This window comes from Ovis aries, chromosome 2 (genome assembly GCF_016772045.2).
Source record: "Ovis aries strain OAR_USU_Benz2616 breed Rambouillet chromosome 2, ARS-UI_Ramb_v3.0, whole genome shotgun sequence".
NCBI classification, from domain to species: domain Eukaryota; kingdom Metazoa; phylum Chordata; class Mammalia; order Artiodactyla; family Bovidae; genus Ovis; species Ovis aries.
In genome coordinates this window covers 220,748,242-220,773,951 of record NC_056055.1, presented here as the reverse complement: position 1 = coordinate 220,773,951, position 25,710 = coordinate 220,748,242, and the positions used below count along the sequence as shown (strand labels likewise).

Here is a 25,710-nt window from a genome sequence, read left to right as displayed (position 1 = left end):
CAGGGGCACAGGTTCAATCCCTGGTCAGGGAACTATGATCCAATATGCTGCAAGGTGCAGAAACTATGCGCAGAAATGCCACTTACTGGGCAGAGTTATGAGCTATGTTATTTGCCTTGAAAAGACCTATCCATAAATACCCTGTTACATTTTCACTGATTCAGGGCAGAATGGGCTGTTACTTGGCTGCAGGATGCCTAGCTAGTCAAGTCTCAGCCTTTCTGAGGATACCATTGTGGCAGCAGATTACACAAGATCCACACTCCCTGTCTGTGACCCAGGTGATGTCTATGGAAAAGGTGTTCTTGGATGAACATCAGTGGAATCAGCAAACTGATAAGATCTGGGATGCCCATTGCACAAGGCATGGTAAACGGTTCACAATTCAAGACTGAGCCCCAAAACAAGTTGTTTGAGCAAAGTCAAGAAAACTTGGCAGACTGCCAGCTACAAAGGCCAGTGGCAAAGGACACTTTGGGGCACATAGCAAAGGGGTACTGGATCTGGCCTGTCCTGGCAAATAGACTATGTAGGTCCCCTATCATTCTCATAAGGATGGCATTGGACACTGGCTGCAGTAGATACCTTTTCAAGGCATGGCACTGCCATCTTCATCCACACAGCAGATGGGGGTGGAATAGGTGCATAGTCAAAGACCCTTAGATGGACTGTATTACATATTTGGATTCCCAAGAGCATCCAATCAGACAGTGGCACCACCTTTATAGTAACAACTGCCTACCAGTGGGCAGCTACTTGGGGGTATTCACTGGATCTTTCATGCCTCATATCACCCCCAGGGAGCAGGTGCCACTGAAAGAGGAAACAGACACTTAAAGGAGAAGTTGAAAAAGATAACTGGACAACCAAGGCTCAGTTCCCAGTGGACACTTAAGAAAATCAGTTTGGACTATAAATGTGGCAGTTCACCAGAAGAGTACCTCCTGTTCAAGCAATTTTTCATTATGATATGGGGAAGGTGGCAAGAGGTCCAGATAGGCTGTAAGAGACCCGAACTACATAATTCCCTCTTCTCATTCTTCCACTTTTCTTCCCACACCTACCTCCTTGGGAAACCAGGCCACCAGAAATTGCAAGTAGAAAGATGAGTCAGGGAGTGAACTACTCAAATGATAGGGGACCTACACAGTCTATTTGCCAGGACAGGCCAGATCCAGTACCCCTTTGCTATGTGCCCCAAAGTGTCCTTTGCCACTGGCCTTTGTAGCTGGCAGTCTGCCAAGTTTTCTTGACTTCAAACAACTTGTTTTGGGGCTCAGTCTTGTTTTGGTGCTTCTTCAGTCCCCATCTTTGCTTGCCGCTGTTGCACAATCATAGATGTTAATGGTAATGACCTTGATATGAGGTGACAACTCCTAAGATGGTCTTGATGTGGCCCCCATGTCAGGAGGTGGGAGATGTTCTAGGGTGGTACCAGGTATACAAGAAAGAAACAACTGAGGCACCTCAGGAGAAACCAGGGATCATGTGAGGGTAAGACCCAGGAGGATGGGGACAAAGAATGGAGTGACTGCTAGAGAGACTGCTCAAACTGGTCATGTGGCCGTGGAAATGACAGGTGCACCTGTGCGGTGTGGGACATTGGAGATCAACCCTGGGAGGCTGGGGGTGGAGGGAGGGACTATTAATCTCTCTCTTTCAATTCTTATCTACAGACATCTTACCAGTTTAATCCAGACTGCTGTCACCACCCTCAACTTGACCACTGGCCAGAGAGAATCTGATCTGAAAACTCTCAGAAATGTCCCAAGATCCAGTGGCATCAGAAAGAACTAGTCTCCACTAAAGATGACAGAGCAAGATTAACTTTCTGGACATTGATTTGGCCTCTTCGGCCTCATCCTGCTACTGCTGGCCTCTTTTGTTTATTCATCAGTCACGGGTTGTTCTACAGGCTTCAGCATGGGTGGCAATAGACAATCACACTGCCCAGAACTTCTGTGGCCCAGCTGAGGTGGGGGAGGTGTGGCTGCTGACAACTCTAGTTGTCCCCTGAACGAGGAGCCTGGGTGCAGTCTGCTGCCGCTGCTGCTGCTGCTAAGTCACTTCAGTTGTGTCCAACTCTGTGTGACCCCATAGACGGCAGCCCATCAGGCTCCCCCATCCCTGGGATTCTCCAGGCAAGAACACTGGAGTGGGTTGCCATTGCCTTCTCTGGCAGTCTGCTGCAGTCCAAATAGGCCTAGTCAAACTAGAGAGAGTCATGGTTGTAGTGACTTCCACCTGATGGTGCCTAAGACAAACAGAACAGATTTGGTATGAGCTCCTAAGAGTAAAATTAGAATATCTATCTGGGGACTTCCCCAGTGATCCAGTGGCTAAGACGCCGTGCTCCCAATACAGGAGGCCAGGGTTTGATCCCTGGTCCAGGAACTAGATTCCATGTGCCACAATGAAGATCTAAGATCCCACATGCCCGATGCAGCTAAATAAATATATAAAAGTAAATATTTAGAATATCTGTCTGATGGGGTGATCTCTGCCCCTGAGAATCCTTAGTTGGATCAGTGAAAGGTCAGGGTTGGAGCCATGGGGCAAACTCACACACATATTCACACATTCAAAGACCTGAGCTACAGCTTAAGAGCTCAAAACGTGAGTTTTGGCAGACTTTGTGATCCCCCTGGAACATGAGAGACTGGAGGACTGTATGGTAGGTCATTATACCTCAAGAAAGCTGTCAGAAGGAAAAAAAAAAACACACATTAAAATCATCTAAAAGTGAAAGTGATAGTCACTTAGTCGTGTTCGACTTTTTGCGACCTCATGGACTGTAGGTAGCCCTCCAGGCTCCTCTGTCCATGGGATTCTCTTGGCAAGAATACTGGAGTGGGTTGCCATTCCCTTCTCCAGGGAATCTTCCTAAACCAGCAATCGAATCCAGGTCTCCTGCATTACAGGCAGGTTCTTTACAGCCTAAAATCTCCCTTCAAAAAAAAACAAAAAAGGAATATTGCCTTGTGATGTTCTATTCTCCTACTCAGGGGCCTGTTTGGTTTACTGATGATGGGTTCTTTGGGGAGGCTCTCAGCGCAAGAAAAACAACACTGAAACAGCAAGTAAATAGTCCTGAGGACAAAAGTGAACTCAAACAACCAGTACTTTTTGGCCAGTGTCAACAAACCTGGCCCGAAAAGCTGGCAACCATCAGGTAGATAAACAGACGGAGAGATGTAACTTCAGGCACAGGGCACCCTTTTGCCTCTCCTGACAGATGCCAGCAAGAGGCATCATTTAGGGTCAAAGGTGAAGAGGAGTCCAGCTGGGACAGCCATGAGTCAGTGCTGTCCAAGTGTCATCAGGAGTTTAGCCTCAACCCCCTCACACAAGTGGAATTCACGTTTCCAAGTGACAGAAGGTGCTAAATATTTAACAGCATTCCCAGGTTCTCCTTGCTCTGAGTCTTGCCTTGAGCGCTCTTCTCAAAGATCAGACCAAGCCAGGGGTCCATATGGACTCATGATGAACATGATTACTTGTATTTTTTATTTTGAATATTTTAATGTGGGTGATTTAAAAACTAACACTATATACTGTCCCTCCAGAATCAAGAACTGTTAATATTTGTCATATTTGTTTTAAATACTTTTTAAACATGAAAGCATTTCAAAGTCCCCTTTTTATCTTTCCCTTTGCCCTGGCCCCAGAGCAACCACTATCTTGAATTTGAAAAGTGTTTGTTCTGTCAATATTTATGTAATTTTGTTACATATTATATGTATATATATATATATACACACACTATGATAGCTCATATCATCTTCATGTGGCTTTTAATTTCTAGAAATATTAACAGTGTCTTACATATCATGCTTATTTAAATTATATGCAGAGTACATCATGCAAAATGCCAGGCTAGATGAGTCACAATCTGGAATCAAGATTGCTGAGAGAAATATCAATAACCTCAGATCTGCAGATGACACAACCTTAATGGCAGAAAGTGAAGAGGAACTAAAGAGCCTCTTGATGAAAGTGAAAAGGAGAGTGAAAAAGCTGGCTTAAAACTCAACATTCAAAAAACTAAGATCATGTCATCTGGTCCCATCACTTCATGACAAATAGATGGGGAAACAATGGAAACAATGACAGACTTTATTTTTGGGGGCTCCAAAATCACTGCAGATGGTGACTACAGCCATGAAATTAAAAGACATCTGCTCTTTGGAAGGAAAGCTATGACAAACCTAGAAAGCATATTAAAAACCAGAGACATCACTTTGCCAACAAAGGTCCATATAGTCAAAGCTATGGTTTTTTCCAGTAGTCATGTACTGATGTGAGAACTGGACCATAATGAAGGCTGAGTGCCAAAGAATTGATGCTTTCAAACCATGATGCTAGAGAAGACTCCTGAGAGTCCCTTGGACAGCAAAGAGATCAAAGCAGTCAATCCTAAAGGATCAGCCTGAATATTCATTGGAAGGACTGATGCTAAAGCTGAAGCTCCAATACTCTGGCTAGTTGAAACGAACAGCTGACTCAGTGGAAGATCCTGATGTCGGGAAAGATTGAAGACAGGGCAGGAGGAGAAGAGGGCTATAGAGGATGAGATGGTTGGATGGCATCATTGACTTAATGGACATGAGTTTGAGCACACTCAAGGAGATAGAGAAGGACAGGGAAGCCTGGCGTGCTGCAGTCCATGGAGTTGCAAAGAGTAGGACACAGCTGAGCAACTGAACAACAACACATATCATTTTATATTCAACTTTGGTTCTGAGTTCTATTTCTTTAACGGATGATAGTTGATTTACAATATTGTATTAGTTTCTAGGTACAGCAAAGTAATTCCACTTGACATATATATATATATATATATACACATATGTATATATATTTTCTTTCTCATATTCTTTTCCATTATAGGTTATTACAAGATATTGAATATAATTCCCTGTGCTATATAGTAGCTCCTTGCTGTTTATCTATTTTATACATAGTAGTGTGTATCTGTTAATCCCAAACTCCTAATTTATCCCTCTCCCTGCTAAGTTCTATATTGATATATAAAAGCTTGTGTATTCATTACAACTATTGCATAGTGTTCCACTATATGACTATATCACAATCTATCTACCCTGTTGATGGGCATTTAACATGCTTCTGAATTTTTTATTTTACAAACAAAGCTACGAAAAAAATTTTGTGCATGTGTGCAGCCATTACTTCGATAATCATAAAAATGTCTGCTTTTATGCAAGACAGAAGCACTGTCATAAGGTTACAAAGACACGCACAGGATAGGTGAACAATAAGAATTTCCCTCTGATTGTTTATTGTAGAGAAACAATGGACTGAGAATAGAGGAAGATCTAAAGGTGATCCAGGAAAAGGCACTGCCTGCGACATCTTCAGAGAGGCTATTAGGAAAACAGAAGCATTTCCCATCCGAAAGCCACACTCCTGACACACCCAGAGGCAAACCTCTGTACACTGTGTACACCTGCAAGTTGGGCTGGTCTGGAGTGGAACAATGAGAGTATTCCAAGAACAAGGACAAGGTGACTAGCAATGGACACAGAACTAAAAAGAGGGTGCAGACGCAGAAGTGGACATCAAAAGTAAGGACACAGAGTCAAACAGGGGTACAAGAGGAAGACCTATTAAAGACTTCAAAATATTATGCTGGACCAGGAAGCTAGGTCAGCCATCCTTTTATCTCTTGCTTTCCATTCTTTTGTTGTTGTTCTTAAACATTTTTAAGGTAATATGTATATGCACACTGTTAAAATGTAAACAGTACAAAAAGGGCACAAAAAGACTCAAAAGTTGGTGAATTATGCCTGGGCAGGATGAAGCCAGAGGAAACTCTGATGGAGGTTCATAGCAGTCCTGCAGTAAAAAGTTAAGTCTTTCTCCTAAGTCTCATCTCCAGACTCAAGACCCCTACAGAGAAGCAGCCAAAATTACCAATTTCTTGTGTGTCTTCCCAGGGGTATTTTATACACCTTCTCTCTCTCTCAGTAAAAAAATTTCAAACGGTAAAAAAATTTTGCCTGCAATGCAGGAGACCCTGGTTCAGTCCCTGGATCAGGAAGACCCCCTGGAGAAGGGAATGGATACCCACTCCAGTATTTTTGTCTGGAGAATTCCATGGACAGAGGAGCCTAGCGGGCTACAGTCCGTGGGGTCACAAAGAATTGGACACAACTGAGCGACTAAGCACGACGGCATATTATATAGTTTTGGACCTTACTTTCCGCCCATATCACAGTAAGAAATTCATATTAATACACATAGATCTGCCCCTATTCTTTTTTAAAAGATTTAACATTTTAAGATGTTTTTATTTGTTTATTTTTATTTTGGGTCTGCTGGGTCTTTGTAGCCGCATGCAGGCTTTCTCTAGTTGCAGCAAGAAGGAACTACTCCCTAGTTGCAGTGCACATGCTTCTCGTTGCAATGGCTTCTCTTGTTATGGAGCACAGGCTCTTGGGCATGCAGGTTTCAGCAGCTGCAGCACGTAGGTTTAGAAGTTTCGGCTCTCAGGTGATGACTCAGTAGCTATTGTGCACAGGCTTAGCTGTCCTATAAGATGTGGAATCTTCATGGACCACGGATTGAACCTATATCTCCTGCACTGGCAGGCGGATTCTTAACCAGTAGACCACTAGGAAAGCCTTCCTGCCTCTATTCTTTTTAATGGTTGCATAAAATTCCATTGTATGAATGTACTACAACTTATTTAATTAGTTCCCTACTGCGACATGTAAGTCATTCTAACATTTCCCAATCAGAAATACTGCTATATTGAATAGTCTGGAATATTTCATTGACCACAAATTTTATCTGTAAGATAAAAATTCTGGCAGTGCATTTGCTAAGTTGGTATAAGTGACACTTTATACCCTACTGGTAACGGCAATCGCATCCAACTCTGCGATCCCACGGACTGTAGCCCAACAGGTTCTTCTGTCCATGGGGTTATCCCAGCAAGAATATTAGAGTAGGTTGCCACATCCTCCTCCAGGGGATCTTCCTGACCCAGGGATCGAACTCGAGTCTCCTACGGCTCCTGCATTGGCAGGCGGATTGTTTACCACTGAACCACCTATACCCTAATACCTAGTTTCAAATTTCCCATCCCTGAGGCTTTAAAGCGATACATTAGATTCCACCAGAGTCTCAGGGACAATTTGTAAATGTCTGCCAGATGAGACTGAGGAACACTTGAGCCAAGTCAAGGTAACTGGAGGATAATCTCGGGAAGGCTTGATGGTAACCTGAGCACTGGGAAAGAAAATCCATCTAATCAACGGTATTAGCCAAACTGAAGAAAGAATGTGTTAACAGGATGAGACAGGTCATTACAAAACCCAGAAGGAGGAGCCAAACAGCAAAAATAGGCAGTGTTTATCTCTGAAGAGAGAGAGATACTTAATCTAATGAACAGTCACCAGAGAAGCACATTCAGACAGGTTTCTCCAAGGCCTAGAAGAAATTTTTTTCCACGCAATTCTATGCTTTAGTTCTGTACACCAGGCAATCGATTAAAGCAATTACTAATTCCTCTCCCTAGGTACCTGGATTCTAGGAAGAGGTTAAGCCTATTAAAGAGAGCCACATACTTTTTGATATCTCTACCATTAATAGGTCAGGTCTCCATCTTCTTCTCTAGGTTCTGGGTGTGCTCTGTAACTGCTCTGATGGGTAGAATACAGCAAAGATGATGCTATGCCAGTTTCCAGACAGAGACTTTAAGAAACTGGCAACTTCCACTTCCATCTCTTGGAATATCCACTCTGGGGGAAACCAGCACCCTGGAAGAAGTCTTGACTATCCAGAGACCCACCATGCTGTGAGGAAGTCCCAGGCTAGCTATGTGGAGAAAGAGACACTCGGCCATTTTGGTCAAACTAGTCCAGGCACCCAACATGCAACTGAAGACGCCATCTTGGAAAGTCCAGCCCCAGCATATGTGACATGAAGAAAAGTTAAGGAAACCAGCTAAAAGTCAGACCTGAGGCCCAAATATATGGCCCTACTTGATCCATCTCAGACATCTTCACCCATTCAAACTAAAGCTCCACTCCACTGTGAAGCAGAGATAAGCCACTTCTGACATGCACTACCCAAATTCCTGACCCACAAAATCATGAGGATAATAACAAACTGTTGCTTTAAGTTGCTAAGTTTCGGGGTAGTTTGACAGGTAGGAGCAACTAGAATAGGGGGCTTCTGTGTGATGAAGTATAAGCTTCCTGGGAGGGCTAAGTTTTGTAAATAAATACTCCAATCCACAATATGTTTCTGTGGGTTTGGCCAATGAAGGTCAGTCCCCAATAGTCTACGCATGCTGAATGAACTGACAAAATTAGGTTCTGAACCTACAAAGCCAAAACCTGAAGGGCCAGTCTTGATCAATATGCCCATCTCCATCATCATCTGTTTTTCACTCTATCTTATGTTAAACAACTCAGATTAGGGAGCTGAGAAGAGTCTCACATAGTTTACCACCAGATGTAGCTACTGCTCAGTACCACTCACAGCCTTTTGACTGGTACATGAAATGTATTTATTTATCAAACATTACCAAGAACCTCCCCTGTACCCAGAACTGTGCCTAGTGCTGGGGGGACACAGAGCTGGGAAAAACATAGGCCCATCCCTTGGAACGTCACACCCCCGTCTCTAAGCCACATAAACAGGCAATGATAAGAAACAAAGGCATTTAGGGGACTTGCCTGATGGTCCAGTGGTTATGACTTTGTGCTCATAATTCAGGGAGCCTGGGTTCAATCCCTGGTCATGGAACTAGATCCCATATGCCACAACAAAGAATTAGAATGCTGCAACTAAAGACCTGCACGCCACAACTAAAGATCCCACATGCTGCAATGAAGATCAAAGATCCCATGAGCTGCAACTAAGACCCAGCACAGTCAAATGAGTAAATAAACATTAAAAAGAAAAGAAAGAAATACAGGCACTTAAATATATAGCAAACCTAAAAGGAGAAAAAGATAGCAACACAGTAGGAGACAGAAAATCCACTTCATCATCCAGACAGAAAACCAATACAGAAACATTGACTCTAAATGACACATTAGGTCAGATGAACTGAACAGATTTACACAGAACATTCCACCCAAAAGCAACAACATACACATTCTTTTCAAGCAAATATGGAACATTCTCCAGTATAGATCAAATGTTAGGCCATAAAAGAAACCTTAATAAATTTAAGAAGACTGAAATCTGATCAGGCATCTTTTCCCACATAATGGTATGACTAGAAATCAACTGCAAGAAGACATCTGGACAATTCACAAATACTGGTTAAAGGGATAAAACAACATGGAGATTGTGGAGATTAAACAACATGCTACAGAAACTAGTAAGTCAAAGAAGAAATCAAAAGAGAAGTTAAAATAACTAAAGATGAATGAAAATGGAAAATACACCATACCAAAACTTAAAGGAAGGGGTGCCTAGGTAAAGGAGGCTGGGGATGCAAATGTTTGCTTGAGATATTTAAGGACGATTCCCCAGGTCCTGTGGGGATTCCTGAGCAAGTGAACAACTAATCAAACATGCTTTTAGGGGCACTGATGTGGCAGTGGTGTATGGGCAGATTGTTGTGGCAGATCAAGCAATAATGGAGACCAAGCAGGAGGGAACACCCAGACATCATCCCTTTCCAGAGTCACTATGGGGCTGCCCATGCTGCCAGCCAAGATGCAGACAAGCAAGGAGGTTGACGTGGTGATGAAGCTGCTGAACATGGGAATGATATCCTCTGTGTTGGGCAGAACAAAGCCCACTGGGTTCAAAAGGTCACAGATCATCTGGCCTTTGATGTTAATGTCCAGTAGAAGGTGGGAACCGAGGCTTTGGGAAAGGATGCAAAGAGTGGTAAAAGCCAAAATTGATGGCAGGCAGCAAAAACAGTTTCAAGAAGGAAGTTCATAGCAATAAATGCCTACATTAAGAAATAAGAATGATGTGAAAGAAAGAAGAAAAAAAAAAAAAACAAGGAAGGTCTCAAACAACATAATGTTACACCTCATGGAACTAGAAAATAGAAGGACAAACTACCCCCAAAGTTATAGAAGGGAAAAATGAAGATCTGAGAGAAAGAAATAGAGACTAAAAAGACAATAGAAAAGATCAGTGAAACTAACAGCTGGCTTTTTAAAAAGCCAAACAAAATAGACAAACCTTTAGCTAGACTCACAAAGAAAAAAAGAGAAGAGAACTCAGATAAATAAAATCAGAAATGAAAGATGAGACATTACAACTGATACCACAGAAATACAAAGGATCACAAGAGACTATTGTGAACAATTAAATGCCAACAAATTTAATAACCTAGAAGGGATGGATAAATTCCTAGAAACACACATCATACCAAAATTGAAACAAGAAAAATAGAAAATCTGAGCAGATCAGTTACTAGTAAAAAGATTGAATCAGTCATCACATCTCTTAACAAACAAAAGTCAAAGATCAGATGGCTTCACTGGGGAATTCTACCAAGCCTTCAAGGAAGAATTAATACCAAACTTTTCCTCAAAAGTGGGGGAGGGGAGGAGGGAACACTTTCAAACTCATTTTATGATGCTGAAATTTGCCTAATACTAAAACCAGACAAGGACACTACAAGAAAAGAAAATTACAGGCCAGTATTCTTGATGATTATAAATGAAAAATCTTCAACAAAATACTACAAACCAAATTCAACAACATATTAAAAAAAAATTTCTCCATGATCAAGACAGATTTATTTCAAGGATGCAAGGATGGTTGAACAACTGCAAATAAATGAGTGTAACAACACATTAAGAAAATGAAGGATAAAAATCATAGGGTCATCTCAACAGATACAGAAAAAAACATTTGACAAAATTCCACATTCGTTTACGATAAAAATGCTAACAAAAGTGGGTATAGAGAGAATGTACTGTTAACATAGGAGTTCTCTTGAGAGTCCCTTGAACTGCAAGGAGATCAAACCAGTCAATCCTAAAGGAAATCAGTCCTGAATATTCATTAGGAGGACCAATGCTGAAGCTGAAACTCCAATACTTTGGCCATTGATATGAAGAACTGACTCATTGGAAAAGACCCTGATGCTGGGAAAGATTGAAGGCAGGAGGAAAAGGGAACAACAGAGAATGAGATGGTTGGATGGCATCACCGACTCAATGGACTGAGTTTGAGTAAGCTCTGGGAGTTGGTGCTGGACAGGGAAGCCTGGCGAGCTGCAGTCCACAGGGTCACAGAGTTGGATACAACTGAGCAACTGAACTAAACTGTTAACATAATAAAGCTTGTATATAATAAGCCCATGGCTAATATCAGAGTCAACTGAAAAGCTGAAAGCTTTCCCTGTAAGATCAGGAACAAGACAGATGCTCACTCTTGCCACTTTTATTCAACATAGTATTGGAAGTCCTAGACAGAGCAATAAGGCAAGAAAAAAAGAAGGTATCCAAATCAGAAAAGAAGTAAAACCATCACTATTTGAAGATGACCTGATATTATATACAGAAAACCCCAAAGACTCTACCAAAACAACTATTAGAAGCAATAACTGAATCCAGTAAAGCTTCAGGATAAAAAATCAAAATACAAAAATCAGTTGAATTTCTGTAAGCTAATAACAAATGATCAGAAAGAGAAATTAAGAAAATACTCTCATTTACAATTGTATAAAAAAAATAAAATATCCAGGAATAAATTTAACCCGTTCACTGAAAATTAGACATTGAAGAAAGAAATTAAAGAAGACAAACAAGTGGGAAGATATTCCATGCTCATGGATTGGAAAAACTACTATCCAAAGCAATCTACAGATTCATTGCAATTCCTACTAAAATTCCAATGACATTTTTCACAGAAATAGAACAAACAATCCTAAAGTTTGCATGTAACTAAAAATGACCCTGAATATTCAAAGCAATCTTGAGAAAGAAGAACACAGTTGGAGGGTTTGTGTCCTGATTTCAAAGTATATTACAAAGCTATTATGCCAATAGGTATTGGCATAAACACATATACACACATTAGTGGAAGAACAGAGACCCTAGAAATAAGCCCATATATATATCATAAATTATTTATGATGAGGGAGTAAAGAATATATAATAGGACAGCCTCCTCAATAAATGGTTTTGGGAAAACTGGATAGCCACATGCAAAAGATTACTATCTTACACTATACACAAAACTTAACCCAAAATGGATTAAAGATCTGAACATAAAATCTGAAACCATAAATATCCCAGAAGAAACCATAAGTGGTAAGCTACTTGATGTTAGCCTTGATGATGATTTTTTTTGGATTTGACAGCAAAAGCAAAGGTAATAAAAACAAAAATAAACAAGTTGGACTACATTAAGCCAAATAACTTCTGCACCGCAAAGGAAACCATCAACAAAATGAAAAGACAACCTACCAAATGGGATAAAATATTTGCAAATCATATATCTGATAGGAGTTAACATCCAAATACATGAAGAACTCAAACAATTCAATAGTAAAACAAACAAATAAAATCCAATTAAAATATGGGCAGAGGATCTGAATTGACATTTTCCCATAAAAGACATACAGACGGCCAACAGGTAAAAGAAAAGGTACTCATTGTCACTAATCATCAGGGAAATGCAGATTAAAACTTTAATGAGATATCACCTTGTACCAGTCAGAATGGCTCAAAGACCAAAAAAAAATAAGCGTTGGGAAGGATGTGGAGAAAAGGGAACTCTTGTGCACTGTTGGTAAGAATGTATATTGGTACAGCTACTATGGAAAACAGTAGGAAGGTTTCTCAAAAAATTAAAAATAGAACTATGATATGACCTAGTAGTTCTACTTCTGGGTATTTACCCAAAGACAATGAAAATACTATTTACCTTAATGTTCACTGCAGCAGTATTTACAATAGGCAAGCCATAGAAGCATAGAAGCAACCTAAGGGTTGATCAATGGATAAATGACTAAATAAAGTGTCTCACACACACACACGGGAATATTATTCAACCATAAAAAACAAGGAAATCTTGCCATTTACAACATGGATATACTTGAAGGAATTATGTCTAAATGAAATGTCAGACAGAGAAAAGCAAATACTGAATGATCTCATGTATATGTGGAATCTAAAATCAAAACAAACTAAAACAAAACTCAAACATACGGAAAACCGATCACCATCGGTTGCCAGAGGTGGGGGATGGGAGGAGGGAAAAATGGATGAAAGTGGTCAAAATGTACAAATTTTCAGTTATAAAATAAGTGGGGATTACAGGACTACCTCCCAGGGTGTAATACACAGGATGGTGACTATGACAACACCGTACTGTATATTTGAAAGTTGTTGAAAGAGTAAATCTCAAAGTGCTTCTAGCAGGAAAAAAAATTTTCTTAAGTATATACATATATAAAAAAGAAACATGATACATGAAATGACAAATATGTACAGGAAGCATTAGGGAGTCACCAACCCAGGCAGTCCACAATCAGAGCTACAGAATAGACAGTTGATCTTATCATTCTCAGGGTCGACACCTTTGAAAGATATCAATTTGTTGTAAATTTACATATAAATTTAAGATATGTTCACATTTCACTTTTTCAGCACTCTTGTCATTATTTTAGTTAGAGAAGAGAAGGGAACTGGCATTTATGCACTTGCCTGATTCTCACATGTCTCAATTCCCAGTCTGACCCCTTAAAGTCCTACAATGCTTTCCTAAGCTGATTTTATTAATTTTATGTGTAATATGCAGTTTTGGACAACTGATGGTACAGGGGACATTATGGTCAGCTACCCTTATCTCAATTCCACTCCTCCTCCTATGCAGTCGACACCTATTTAGGTGGCAGGGATCCCAGTCCCAGCTTTAGGAGTGAGCCTGCATGAGTCTAAGCTATAGTGCACCTTTGGCCACTATGATGGGTTCAGGAATGGGCAATTAACCCAGGCCAATCAACTGAGTTCTGTGAGACAGCAGAGCCAAGAGAACTTCAGAAGAACAAAATGGTGGGTTGGATGGTCTCATGAATACCTGGAGCAAACTATGCCTGATGGGCACACAATTATTAAGACTTTTCTAATAGGAACCAATAAAGCTGCTTCATAGTTTAAACCAGTGAGAATGGCAACCAAACAGATTTGAACTGATACAAAGTGAGTCACTGGAAGCATCCTCTTACTCAAAAAAAGGGTATTAATGGGCTTTTAAGGATGCGCAGCCCTCCACTCTATACTAACTCACACCAGCCACACAGCGGAGGGGTTAATGTATGGCCCATGGAGCAGCCCAGGTTCATGTGACTCCAGATCTTTGAGATACAAAGGCTGGAGCCAAGAGGCTCTGAAAAATTCGAGTCCTAATCTCTCCTTTAAAAGGCCACACATTTCTGGCTTTCTCCTGCTTCCTCTTCCACTTTCTAGGGCAGTCGAGAATTTCTTTGGTAGTTACTGCTATAGAGATAATCCTGAGGAAAAGTTCCCAGTAAACTTTCCCTGAGAAATGGTAAGAAGTCTTAGTACCCACCCTTGGGGCATCCACTGGGCTGCTCACATTTCTAAAGGTTAAATCAAGCAGGAGAAGCTCTCAGGACTTTGTTTCTTGGCTTACTTGGTTTCTTGGAGCAGAGCACACAGCAAATGATTTTTTTTAACCATCTCTGAGTGCATTGTGACCTGTCCACCATATCTCAAAAACATGAACCCAACAGAGAAGACCCCAGGGGAGATGGCAGTGGCCCAGCCAGGTGCAGAGAAATTGTTCAGTTTGGACTTTCAAAGCCTCACAGTCATTTTCTCTCTCATTGTTAACTCTCAGTCCAGTTTCCAGAGGGTGAGGGGAGGTGGTTGCTCAAATACTGCCATTTCTATTGCTATCGGAGGCTCTGCTTCTCTTGCCCAATCCATCCCATGGCACATAACTGGGCAGTGTCCCTTGGAAGCCATCTTCTCCCCATGCCTGCTCAAGAGCCCACCATGACCCCTCAGAGGAACCCCCAGCACCCGCAGTCTGGCCTTCAAGGCCCTCCTCAAAGGCCTGTCATATCCCAAGTCCCCACAGTTCCTCCTCATTTTTTACTACTGCCCAGCATAGCCACTAGGTGACCAGTCAGTTCATCAGCCAAGCCCAAGGGCTGTCTATGCTTCCTGTCAATCACTAATAACCTCACATGTGCCTGCATGGCACAGTCTAATCAAAGGTCCCCAGCCCCAGACTGGCTTCTCCTCCCAGGGCACTCAGGTCTTCTTTCTGAAATTAGTTGATTACTGATTTGTTTACTCCGACTCATTGGAAAAGACCCTGATCCTGGGAAAGATTGAAGGCAAGAGGAGAAGGGGATGACAGAGGATGAGATGGTTGGATGGCATCACCAACTCAACGGACATCATGAGTTTGACCAAACTCCAGGAGCTGGTGAACGACAGGGAAGCCTGGCATGTTGCAGTCCATGGGATGGCAAAGAGTCAGACACCGCTGAGTGACTGAACAACAACAATCCCCCTCTTCCCCAAAAGGAGCATTTAACCTCCATGTGGGTACTGGTCATAATTTATTGAAGCTCAGTTCTTAGAAAAGTTCCTGGGGCAGAGTGGGTGCGTTAATATTTAATAGTTATCAGGAAGACAGATCCCACTTGAATCTCTTCGTTTCACTTCCTAAAACCTCTCCAACTTAATCAACATTGGGTTTTCCAGTCTCTGTCCCATCCCTGCCTCATAACAGTGTTCACTGGATATTGATTTCTTAATAACAAAAATGTGCCTTTTCATTAATGTCTATGATTTTCCTTTCACTCTTTTAAGCAATGACATCTTTCTTTCCATTAAGGGCAAATTTACCCTGCAAATTGCCAAACCTCTGCAATCCTCCAAAAACCACTTCCTTTGAAAGAAGTCTGGTAGGGACAGCACCACAGAAAAAGTGGTTCTATAACATCACGCAGCTTGCACACTTGCATCTGCTATTCTATTACCAAGACAGTTCCCTTCTCTCCCAACCTCTATCCATTTTAACCCTAGCCTCCCGACTCATCTCTTACCTGTGCCCTCCGGCTTCACGCCCCTCCTTGACCTGTTTGTTCATTTCAACTCAGAACCGATTCACACGTCCAAGGTTATGACCACAGCCCCAGTCGGTCCCGGGCTACGTTCTCCTGATGTCCTCCACTTTTTGTTCATTGTCTCCTCATCCCCAGACTCTCTGCCCCGGTGCTCACCGCATCCCTTTGGCGCGAGCCCCACCACCACCGCCACCACCCTCCCTCGGTTACCTGGAGCTGGTGCAAATGCAGAACGTAGCCTTGCACCAACAGTTGGAATAAGAGGCGCAGCTGCCCTGGCCCTGAAAGCTCGTCCAGGCTCCGCAGCCTCCGATCTCCAGGCCCGGTTCCGGGAGCCTCAGCCGCCTGGGCCGCAGGGAGGGCGGAGGGGATCGCCGCCTTGGCTCTGGCCCCGTACGAGCCGAGGCCAGGGAGTGCCGCCCGCGTCCCCAGCAGCGCCAACCGCAGCCTCGCGGAGCCCAGAGCGCCCATTCGGTTCATGGCTCGCCCCGCCGCGCCTTTGGCTCGCGAGCCAGAGAGCCTGGAATTTGCCCCGAGACAGAACAGCAGGGGCGGGTTCAAGGGTACCGGTGGCCCAGGGCGGGCCGGACTAAGGCGGGCCCTTATTGTTCCCTTTTCCTCGCGGTCTTCAGTCCCTCCAGATAAGACCTAAGGGACTCACAGAAGTCACCCTTTCCAACTGGAAGCCTCCTGGCTCGGGAAGGGGCCGGACAACCCCAAGGCAGAAGATGCACGGGGGACTTAGGGGAGCCCGACGGAGCTCTGACGATGGCCGCCCCTCCAGCGACTGCCCACCTCGCACTTCCGCAAGCTCTCGAGGAGAACTCGAAGTTCGCTTGGTCTCAACTCCGGGGAGGAGTGCAGCGAAGTTTTGAACAGCCCCGGAGCCCTCCAAGGCCGCGAGGCCCCACCCAGGGAGACCGGCCTTCGCTTGCCCGGCGGGCTGGCCTCCTCTCTCCCCAGGGGCCAGATGGAGCCGGCCGCTGGCTTTTTCCAATTAGTCCCCAGGAGTCCGAGCACTGAGCAAGGAAAGAGCCAAAAAAAAAAAAAAAAAAAATCCTCCAAAGGAAAAACAAAATCCCAGAAAACCCGATCCTGTATCCAGGGTCGTCTGATTCTTTGGAAGGAGGAAGCCAAAGTAACTAATTTAAATATTAGGTGTTTTGTTTTTGTTTTTGTTTTTGTTTTATGCAATTCTACCCTCTCTCCTTCCCCATCACCCACTCACTCCCTTGTCAGCTGCGGGAGGATTTCTCAAACGCTAGGTTGAGATTACTGGGTTGAGATTACGTTTAATGAATGTGACCAAAATGATCTTTTAATAAGATGGAAAAGAATAAAGTAGAACAGAAAATATTTCAAGAAGTATTATTTCATGAAATCTTCGTTTCATATATGTATATTCGAAGTACAAGTTTCAAAAAGTTAAAAACATGACTTATACACATATAAGATAAACAAGGAGTCAAAGTTTACTCAACCCATTAGAGGTGGAACCAGCAGAACTATAAAGTTTGTCCTAAGAGCATTTGAAGGACTGGTTATTCATAGGCAGGCGGAGGCAGTAAAAGCCTGTTAAGATCAAGAGACAACAGTTAGACTGATAGCTCATGTAGCTAGTTGTGGGTTTCTTTTTACTTATCCCCTTAGGGGGTCATAGAGTTTCTTGACTCTGTGACTGAATATATTTCATTAGTTCTGGAAGTTTTCAGACTTTCAAACTTTCCTTCTACCCCATGTACTTTTCTCCTCTCCTTCTAGGACTTCAAATTATATGTTAGACTTTCTAAATGTATCCTCCCTGTATCTTACCCTCTCTTCTGTACTGTTCTATCATTTAGTCCCTTCTAGTTCATTAATTCTCTCTTCAGCTGTGTCTGTGTTAAATCTATCCACTGAATTTTAACTTTCTATTATTGTATTTTTCAGTTTTCAATTTTGATTAGTTTTCTTAAATCTACTTTTTAAATATTTCTAATTTTGTACCAAATTCTTAATTTTATTTTTTCTTATCCCCTTTACTTTTGTAAGCATAGTTACAAAAGTTCTAAGGATTATGACCAATAACTCCAATATATGGAAGCTATGTGGAACAATTTCTATTGTCCATTATTTCTGGTGGTTTTGTGCATATTGTCAGGTTTCTTCCTGGGCCTGGTTTCTTTTGATTGTGTGTTCATTCAGAAAATGTATTCTTTTAAGTTTCTGGTGGAAAAAATTTGAAGTTTAGGATGATTTCATTTTCCTCGCAGAAGATTTACTTTTGTTTATTGACAGTTGCCTAAAGGCACCCACAATCCAGAATCACCAGAATTCTAGTTTCAAGGAATGAGATGCTTTGAAGCTGTACTGCCATCCTTTAGAAGGCTAGTGTATTTCTAGTTCTTAATCCTTTGGGGTTCCAACTCAAAGTTTGGGTATAAGAGATTATGGACTTCAGTTATACTTCACATAGCCCCATAAATCTAAACCACTCAGCTTCTCAGCTTCTTTCTCTGAAAATGGGAAATACTACTTCAAGGAACGGGCTTCTCCTGTTGCTCAGTGATAAAGAATCTGTCTGCCAATGCAGGAGACTTGAATTCAAGCAGGAGATGTGGGTTCCATCCCAGGGTCAGGAAGATCCCCTGAGGAGGGCATGGCAACCCACTCCAGTATTTTTGCCTGGATAATCCCATGGACAGAGGAACTTGGTGGGCTACAGTCCATGGGGTCGCAAAGAGTTGGACATGCCTGAGCTTCTGAGCAGCATGCACTAAGAGGACAGTGGTACCTAATACTAACTTACCTTGGGAGTTCTGTCTTCTCCTGGTTCTTATCTGATAACCCTTTATTGCCTTGTTCGTTCTCTGATGCTGATACCTTTAGGAGAATGCTGGTCATATTTGATTCAGCTTTTCAAGTTATCCTTTGAAAGAGAGTTGAGTCCAGTATTAACAGAAGTGGAAATCCAATTTATGCTTTTATCTTTATTCATTTTCTGCATTCTGGTTTCATTTTCTTGATATATTTTATTTTTGTTGTTGTGAAGTCACTCAGTCATGTTCAACTCTTTGCCAGCCCCATGGATGATAGCCTGCCAGGCTCCTTTGTCCATGGGATTTTCCAGGCAAGAATACTGGAGTGGGCTGCCATTTCCTTCTCCAGGGATCTTCCTAACCCAAGGATCAAACCCAGGTCTCCCACACCACAGGCAGACTCTATCGTTTGAGCTACCAGGGAATTCGATTGTATTTTTAATCTTTTTTTTAAAAAATCATTGTTTAATACAATTTTGTTTCCTAATAAATGGATTTAATGCTGCATATTTTCTTTTTTTTAATATATTTTATGTGTTTGGCTGTGCTTAGTTGTAGCATGTGGGATCTAGTTCCTCAACCAAGAATCAAACCCGAGCCCCCTGCATTGGGAATGCAGAATCTTAGCCACTGGACAACCAGCAAAGTCCCCATATTTTCATGATACTATTTTGGCCATATCCAATGAGATCAATATGCAATTTCTTTCACTGTCCTTCATTTCCCAATAGTTTGTAATTTCCACTTTGATTTTTTTTTAATCTAACAGTCATACAGAAAGTTCTTTTTATTTACTTGTAAATGGTTGTAGTTTCCCTTTTATTTTGAAAAGGACCATTCATTTATTATTAATTTATAATATTATTTTGTGGTCAGAGTGTATATGATCTGTTTTTTAGAACTGTTAATGTGTCTTTGATGGTCTAGTCCTTTCTGAATGTTTCACATGCATGTTTGAAAAATATGTATTTTCTGTTTATTAACTTATCAATTTTGTTATTTAAATCTTCTGTAGCTTTACTTTTGTTAATTTCTGAGAGAAGCCCATTCAGGTATTCCCCAAATTTTATGAATTTGTGAACATCTATTTTTCTTGTATTTCCAACATCTTTTGCTTTATATTTTGAAAATCCATTTTTAGTTTCATAAAAACTCATGACTATTTTATAGTCTTGATGGATAGCATCTTTTATAAATTTGAAATATTAAATTGCTTTGGATTTAGTTTGTTTGACTTTAATATTGTTCAGTTCAGTTCAGTTCAGTCGCTCAGTCGTGTCCGACTCTTTGCGACCCCATGAATCGTAGCACGCCAGGCCTTCCTTTCCATTGCCAACTCCCAGAGTTCACCCAAACTCATGTGCATAGACTTGGTGATGCCATGCAGCCATCTCATCCTCTGTCGTCCCCTTCTTATCCTGCCCCCAAACCCTCCCAGCATCAGGGTCTTTTCCAGTGAGTCAACTCTTCACATGAGGTAGACAAAGTATTGGAGTCTCAGCCTCAGCATCAGTCCTTCCAATGAACACCCAGGACTGGTCTCCTTTAGGGTGGATCTCCTTGCAGTCCAAGGGACTCTTAAAGAGTCTTCTCCAGCACCACAGTTCAAAAGCTTCAATTCTCTGGCGCTCAGCTTTCTTCACAGTCCAACGCTCACATCCATACATGACCACAGGAAAAACCATAGCCTTGACTAGATGGACCTTTGTTGGCAAAGTAATATTTCTGCTTTTTAATATGCTATCTAAGTTAGTCATAACTTTCCTTCCAAGGAGTAAGTGTCTTTTAATCTCATGGCTGCGGTCACCATCTGCAGTGATTTTGGAGCCCCCAAAAATAAAGTCTGACACTGTTTCTACTGTTTCCCCATCTATTCCCCATGAAGTGTTGGGACAAGATGCCGTGACCTTAGTTTTCTGAATGTTGAGCTTTAAGCCAACTTTTTCACTCTCCTCTTTCACTTTCATCAAGAGGCTTTTTAGTTCCTCTTCACTTTCTGCCATAAGGGTGGTGTCATCTGCATATCTGAGGTGATTGATATTTTTCCCGGCAATCTTGATTCCAGCTTGTGCTTCTTCTAGCCCAGCGTTTCTCATGATGTACTCTGCATATAAGTTAAATAAGCAGGGTGACAATATACAGCCTTGATGTACTCCTTTTCCTATTTGGAACCAGTCTGATGTTCCATGTCCAGTTCTAACTGTTGCTTCCTGACCTGCATACAGATTTCTCAAGAGGCAGGTCAGGTGGTCTGGTATTCCCATCTCTTTCAGAATTTTCCACGGTTTATTGTGTTCCATACAGTCAGAGGCTTTTGCATAGTCAATAAAGCAGAAATAGATGTTTTTCTGGAACTCTCTTGCTTTTTCGATGATCCAGCGGATGTTGGCAATTTGATCTCTGGTTCCTCTGCCTTTTCTAAAACCAACTTGAACATCAGGAAGTTCACGGTTCACATATTGCTGAAGCCTGGCTTGGAGAATTTTGAGCATTACTTTACTAGTGTGTGAGATGAGTGCAATTGTGCAGTAGTTTGAGCATTCTTTGGCATTGCCTTTCTTTGGGATTGGAACGAAAACTGACCTTTTGCAGTCCTGTAGCCACTGCTGAGTTTTCCAAATTTGCTGGCATATTGAGTGCAACACTTTCACAGCATCATCTTTCAGGATTTGAAACAGCTCCACTGGAATTCCATCACCTCCACTAGCTTTGTTCGTACTCCTACTTTATTTTTAAGCATTTGTTTCATATATCTTTTATTAGTCTCTCCTATTTTTCAGTCATTCTAGATTATTTTGATTTAGAAGTATCTCTTATAAATACCATGTGGCTAGATTTTTTCTTACCTAACAAGAGACTCTTTAAATAGGAAACATTATTTTTATAACTTGAATGAAAGTTTAAAAGTAAATAAATGAAAGAAAAAGCATAATTAATGGATAATTCATAGAAGAGGAGATATGCATAGAGGAAGGAATATTGCTCTTTAGCACATGCAAAAATGTTCCACTTTACTTGCAAGAAAGACAAATCAGAATTACATTAGAAACCATTTTTCACCTATAAGACTGACAAAGATCAAAAGTTTGATACCGCTATGCAGTTGAGGGTGTAGGGAAACAAACTCTCCATCATGGTTTAAGGGAGTATAATTGCTGCAGAGTTTTCAAAATTTAAGGTGTACTTACTTTTGAGCCAGAAGTCCTACTTGTAGTGATATTTTTCCTACAAATATACTTGCATATTTGCAAAATCAAAAGTATACAAGGATACTTATAACAGCGTTGTTTGTACAGACAAAGAAAATAATGGAAACAACCTGAACATATCAGTAAGGGACTAATGAAATAAATTCTAATAAATCCATGCAGTGGAATCATTTGGAACTCTTTTGAAAAAGAAACAGTGATACAGCTCTAGGTGTACTGATACACAACAACTTCCAAGATATATTTTTTAAAATAAAAAGCAAGATGTAATGGTATGGTAGGCTACCACATAATGTTTGCATATGCATGGAATATCTCTGGAAGAATACACATGAAATTTGTATTAGTAATGGCCTTTAGGACAAAGGTGACAGGGATGTAACTTCACAGGATGCTTTTTGGCTCTTGGAATTGTGTAATGTGTATTGTAATATGCCGTTTTTTTTTTTTCAAGTGGCTTATTCAAAAGCCACTAACAAGAGAAGCCACATAGTAAACCTTTTTTTTTTTTGACATTTCTGGAAATTTGTTTCCCAATGTAACATCTGACTGTTAACTTGGTCACTTGGGTCCTCACCTAAAAGTAATTGTTGTTCAGTCACTCAGTCATGTCCAACTGTTTTCGACCTCATGCACTGCAGCACGCCAGGCTTCCCTGTCCTTCACCATCTCTCGGAGTTTGCTCAAACTCATGTCCATTGAGTCAGTGATGCCATCCAACCATCTCATCCTCTGTCATTTCCTTCTCCTCCTGCCTTCAATCTCTCCCAGCATCAGGGTCTTTTCTAATGAATTGGCTGTTCACATCAGGTGGCCAGATTATTGGAACTTCAGTTTCAGCATCAGCCCTTCCAATGAATATTCAGGATTGATTTCCACTAGGACTGACTAGTTTGATCTCCTTGCTGTCCAAGGGACTCTCAAGAGTCTTCTCCAACACCACAGTTCAAAAGCACCAATTCTTTGGTGCTCAGCCTTCTTTATGATCCAAACTCTCACATCCATATACGACTATTGGAAAAACCATGAGTTTGACTAGATGGACCTTTGTTGACAAAGTAATATCACTGGTTTTTAATACTCTGTCTAGGTTTGTCATAGCTTTTCTTCCAAGGAACAAGTGTCTTTTAAAAATGTATTAAAACAATTAAATCCTTACATACATACAGTACCTTATTTTTTTCTTTATTTACTTCTTTTTTTCCTCTTTCTTTCCTATTTCAGGGGAAGGAGGTATCTAGAAAGAAGTGTTTGGGGAAAAACATATATTTGAAGATATCCAGGAATTAAGTACAAGGACAAATATTATGCATAAATAATGGTTTGAGATGTGAGAGTAGGTAAAAACTAGTCTGATTATTTTAATTAACTCATACAGTTTGGTGATTTTGCAAATGAAAATAAACAAACAAAAGCTTTCTAAGCCTTCTGAGCATAGACAATTTATGTTTACATTGCTTCCCAAGGAATTAAATTATACAGCAAAACATCCCCAAAGTAAAAATCACCAATAAAGCACCACTTGAAAAAGTATATAAAGTAACAAATTGAAAGATGTCTGCTCTGCTTCCCCAATTACATTCCTTTAAAATGAAGTCCTGTTCATAATTTACTGCATATTCTTCCAGACCTTGTTCTATATTTATATAAACTCTTTTTTTACCTGTTGGTGAAAAAAATCATGTTGATACTTTAATGCAAATCCTTTAAATACTATTAAGTCTCAGGGCTTTAAAAAAAAATATGTCTTGTGACTATTTCTATTTCTTCCATGAAGTCCTTAGTCATATCCTTTGATCTTTTTCCTATTGGATTTTTTTGCCTTTTCTTATTAGTTTGTTGGTGTTCTTTTTCTACTTAGGGAGATCTGTTACATGTATTGCAAGTATTTCCTCCTGGTTGTCTGTTCTTTATATCTTGGCTATTATTTAGGGTACCTTTGTTAATTTCTGTGTGGTGCAATCTAGTGTTTTTTTTCCTTTTATGACTTCTGAGTTTCATATTTTGCTTAGGACAATCGCAAGATTATTAGGGAAAAAAATCCTCCTATGTTGTACCTTATATGTGACAACTTCATTATTTTACCTGCTACTTTTTTTTTCACAGTTAGCAATTCAATCCATCTGGAATTAATTTTTGGCTTTGGTGTGATCTAGGATCTTATTATCTAATTATTCCCACATCACTTAATTAAATAATATACACAAATAATTTATTAATTAAATGAATAATAACAATTTAAATAATAAATTGTTCCAACATTTTATTAAATGATAGCTCAGGATTTTGATGGATACCCCATCTCCTATCTGGGAGCAACATTCTTTACATTACAGGACTTAGTTGGAAATTTGATCTTCCATTCCACTCCAGAACATTCCTTTGGTGCCAAGTAGCTCTCAAGAATTGCGTCTAGATCATCCCCTGCTGGGCTTCTCAGGTGGCTCTAGTATTAAAGAACCCACCTGCCAATGTGGGAGACATGAGAGACATGGGGTTTGATTGCTGGGTCAGGAAGATCCTCTGGAGGAGGGCATGGTAACCCACTCCGGTATTCTTGCCTGGTGAATCCGGTGGGCAGAGGAGCCTAGTGGGCTACAGTCCACAGGGTTGCAAAGAATCGGACACAACTAAAGCAACTTACATGCATGCATACATCCCCTGCTACTGTGATGACTATCTGGAGTTCAGAATTCTAGTCCACTCAAGCGTGACCCTCCATCTCCACTGGAGGCCAGGAGGAGATGGGAAGAACAGGCCTTTCTACCTCATGCCACTCTGCCTCCTCAGTGTTCATAAGACCAGACAACACTTGTCCCTTTAGCAAAAAGTTAGGACACTTCCAGAGGTAAATCCCTGCATAAGAGAATCAAACATGTTAAATCTCACTTCTCCTTTAAGTTGTACAAAAGTGGGCAGCTGGTGGCCCAGACCATCCAGATCCTGTTCTTCAGATGCTTCTCAAGCGGTTCTCTGTGTCCTTTGGTTTGTTCATTGTTCCTCTTGCATCCTCTTCTTCAAGTCTTAGAAGAAACCAGCCCTGCTGAAACCTTGATCTCAGCCTTCTAGCCTCTAAAGCTGTGAGAAAATAAATTTCTGCTAAGTCACTCAGTCTGTGGCACTTGGTCTGCCTTTCTTGAGTCTCTGGCAGCCCTAATAAATAAATACATCACCTCTTTATAAAAAAACCTCCTGCTTATAGCAACTTATTTGAATATAACAGTCTCCCTGAGTAGTTAGAGGTTCTTCTTCTTCTCCCCCCGATAATGTAAATAAAGTTCAGTGAGGTAAAGAACAATAAGTGGGGCAGTCCTAAGATGGCAGAGAAATAGGACGGGGAGACTACTTTAAATTCCACAAAACAACTTCTGAATGTGGGGTGAGGACATCAGGCACCCAGAAAAGCAGTCTTCAAAAGGAGGTAGGAAAAAATATAAAAGATAAAAAGAGAGACAAAAGAGGTAGGGACAGAGATCTGTCCTGGGAAGGGAGTCTTAAAAAGAGAGGTTTCCAAATACCAGGAAACACTCTCACTGGCAAGTCTGTGGTGAGCCTTGGAACCTCAGAGGGCAACATAACCAGGAGGAAAAATAAATAAATAATTATACGTGCCCAACAGTAACTCCCAGCAGAGAAA

General features: G+C 41.1%; 1 protein-coding gene across 1 annotated transcript in view; it reads right to left on the bottom strand.

Moving 5' to 3' along the window:
* The window catches only part of LOC101111528 (sterol 26-hydroxylase, mitochondrial), a 40,335-nt gene extending 23,768 nt beyond the window's left edge, over positions 1–16,567 (bottom strand). Inside the window, exon 1 of the mRNA XM_027965195.2 lies at positions 16,277–16,567. Coding sequence (XP_027820996.2) covers positions 16,277–16,546 — 270 coding nt within the window. The 5' untranslated portion in view covers positions 16,547–16,567. The remainder of the gene's footprint in view (positions 1–16,276) is intronic.
* Between the last annotated feature and the right edge of the window lie 9,143 nt (positions 16,568–25,710).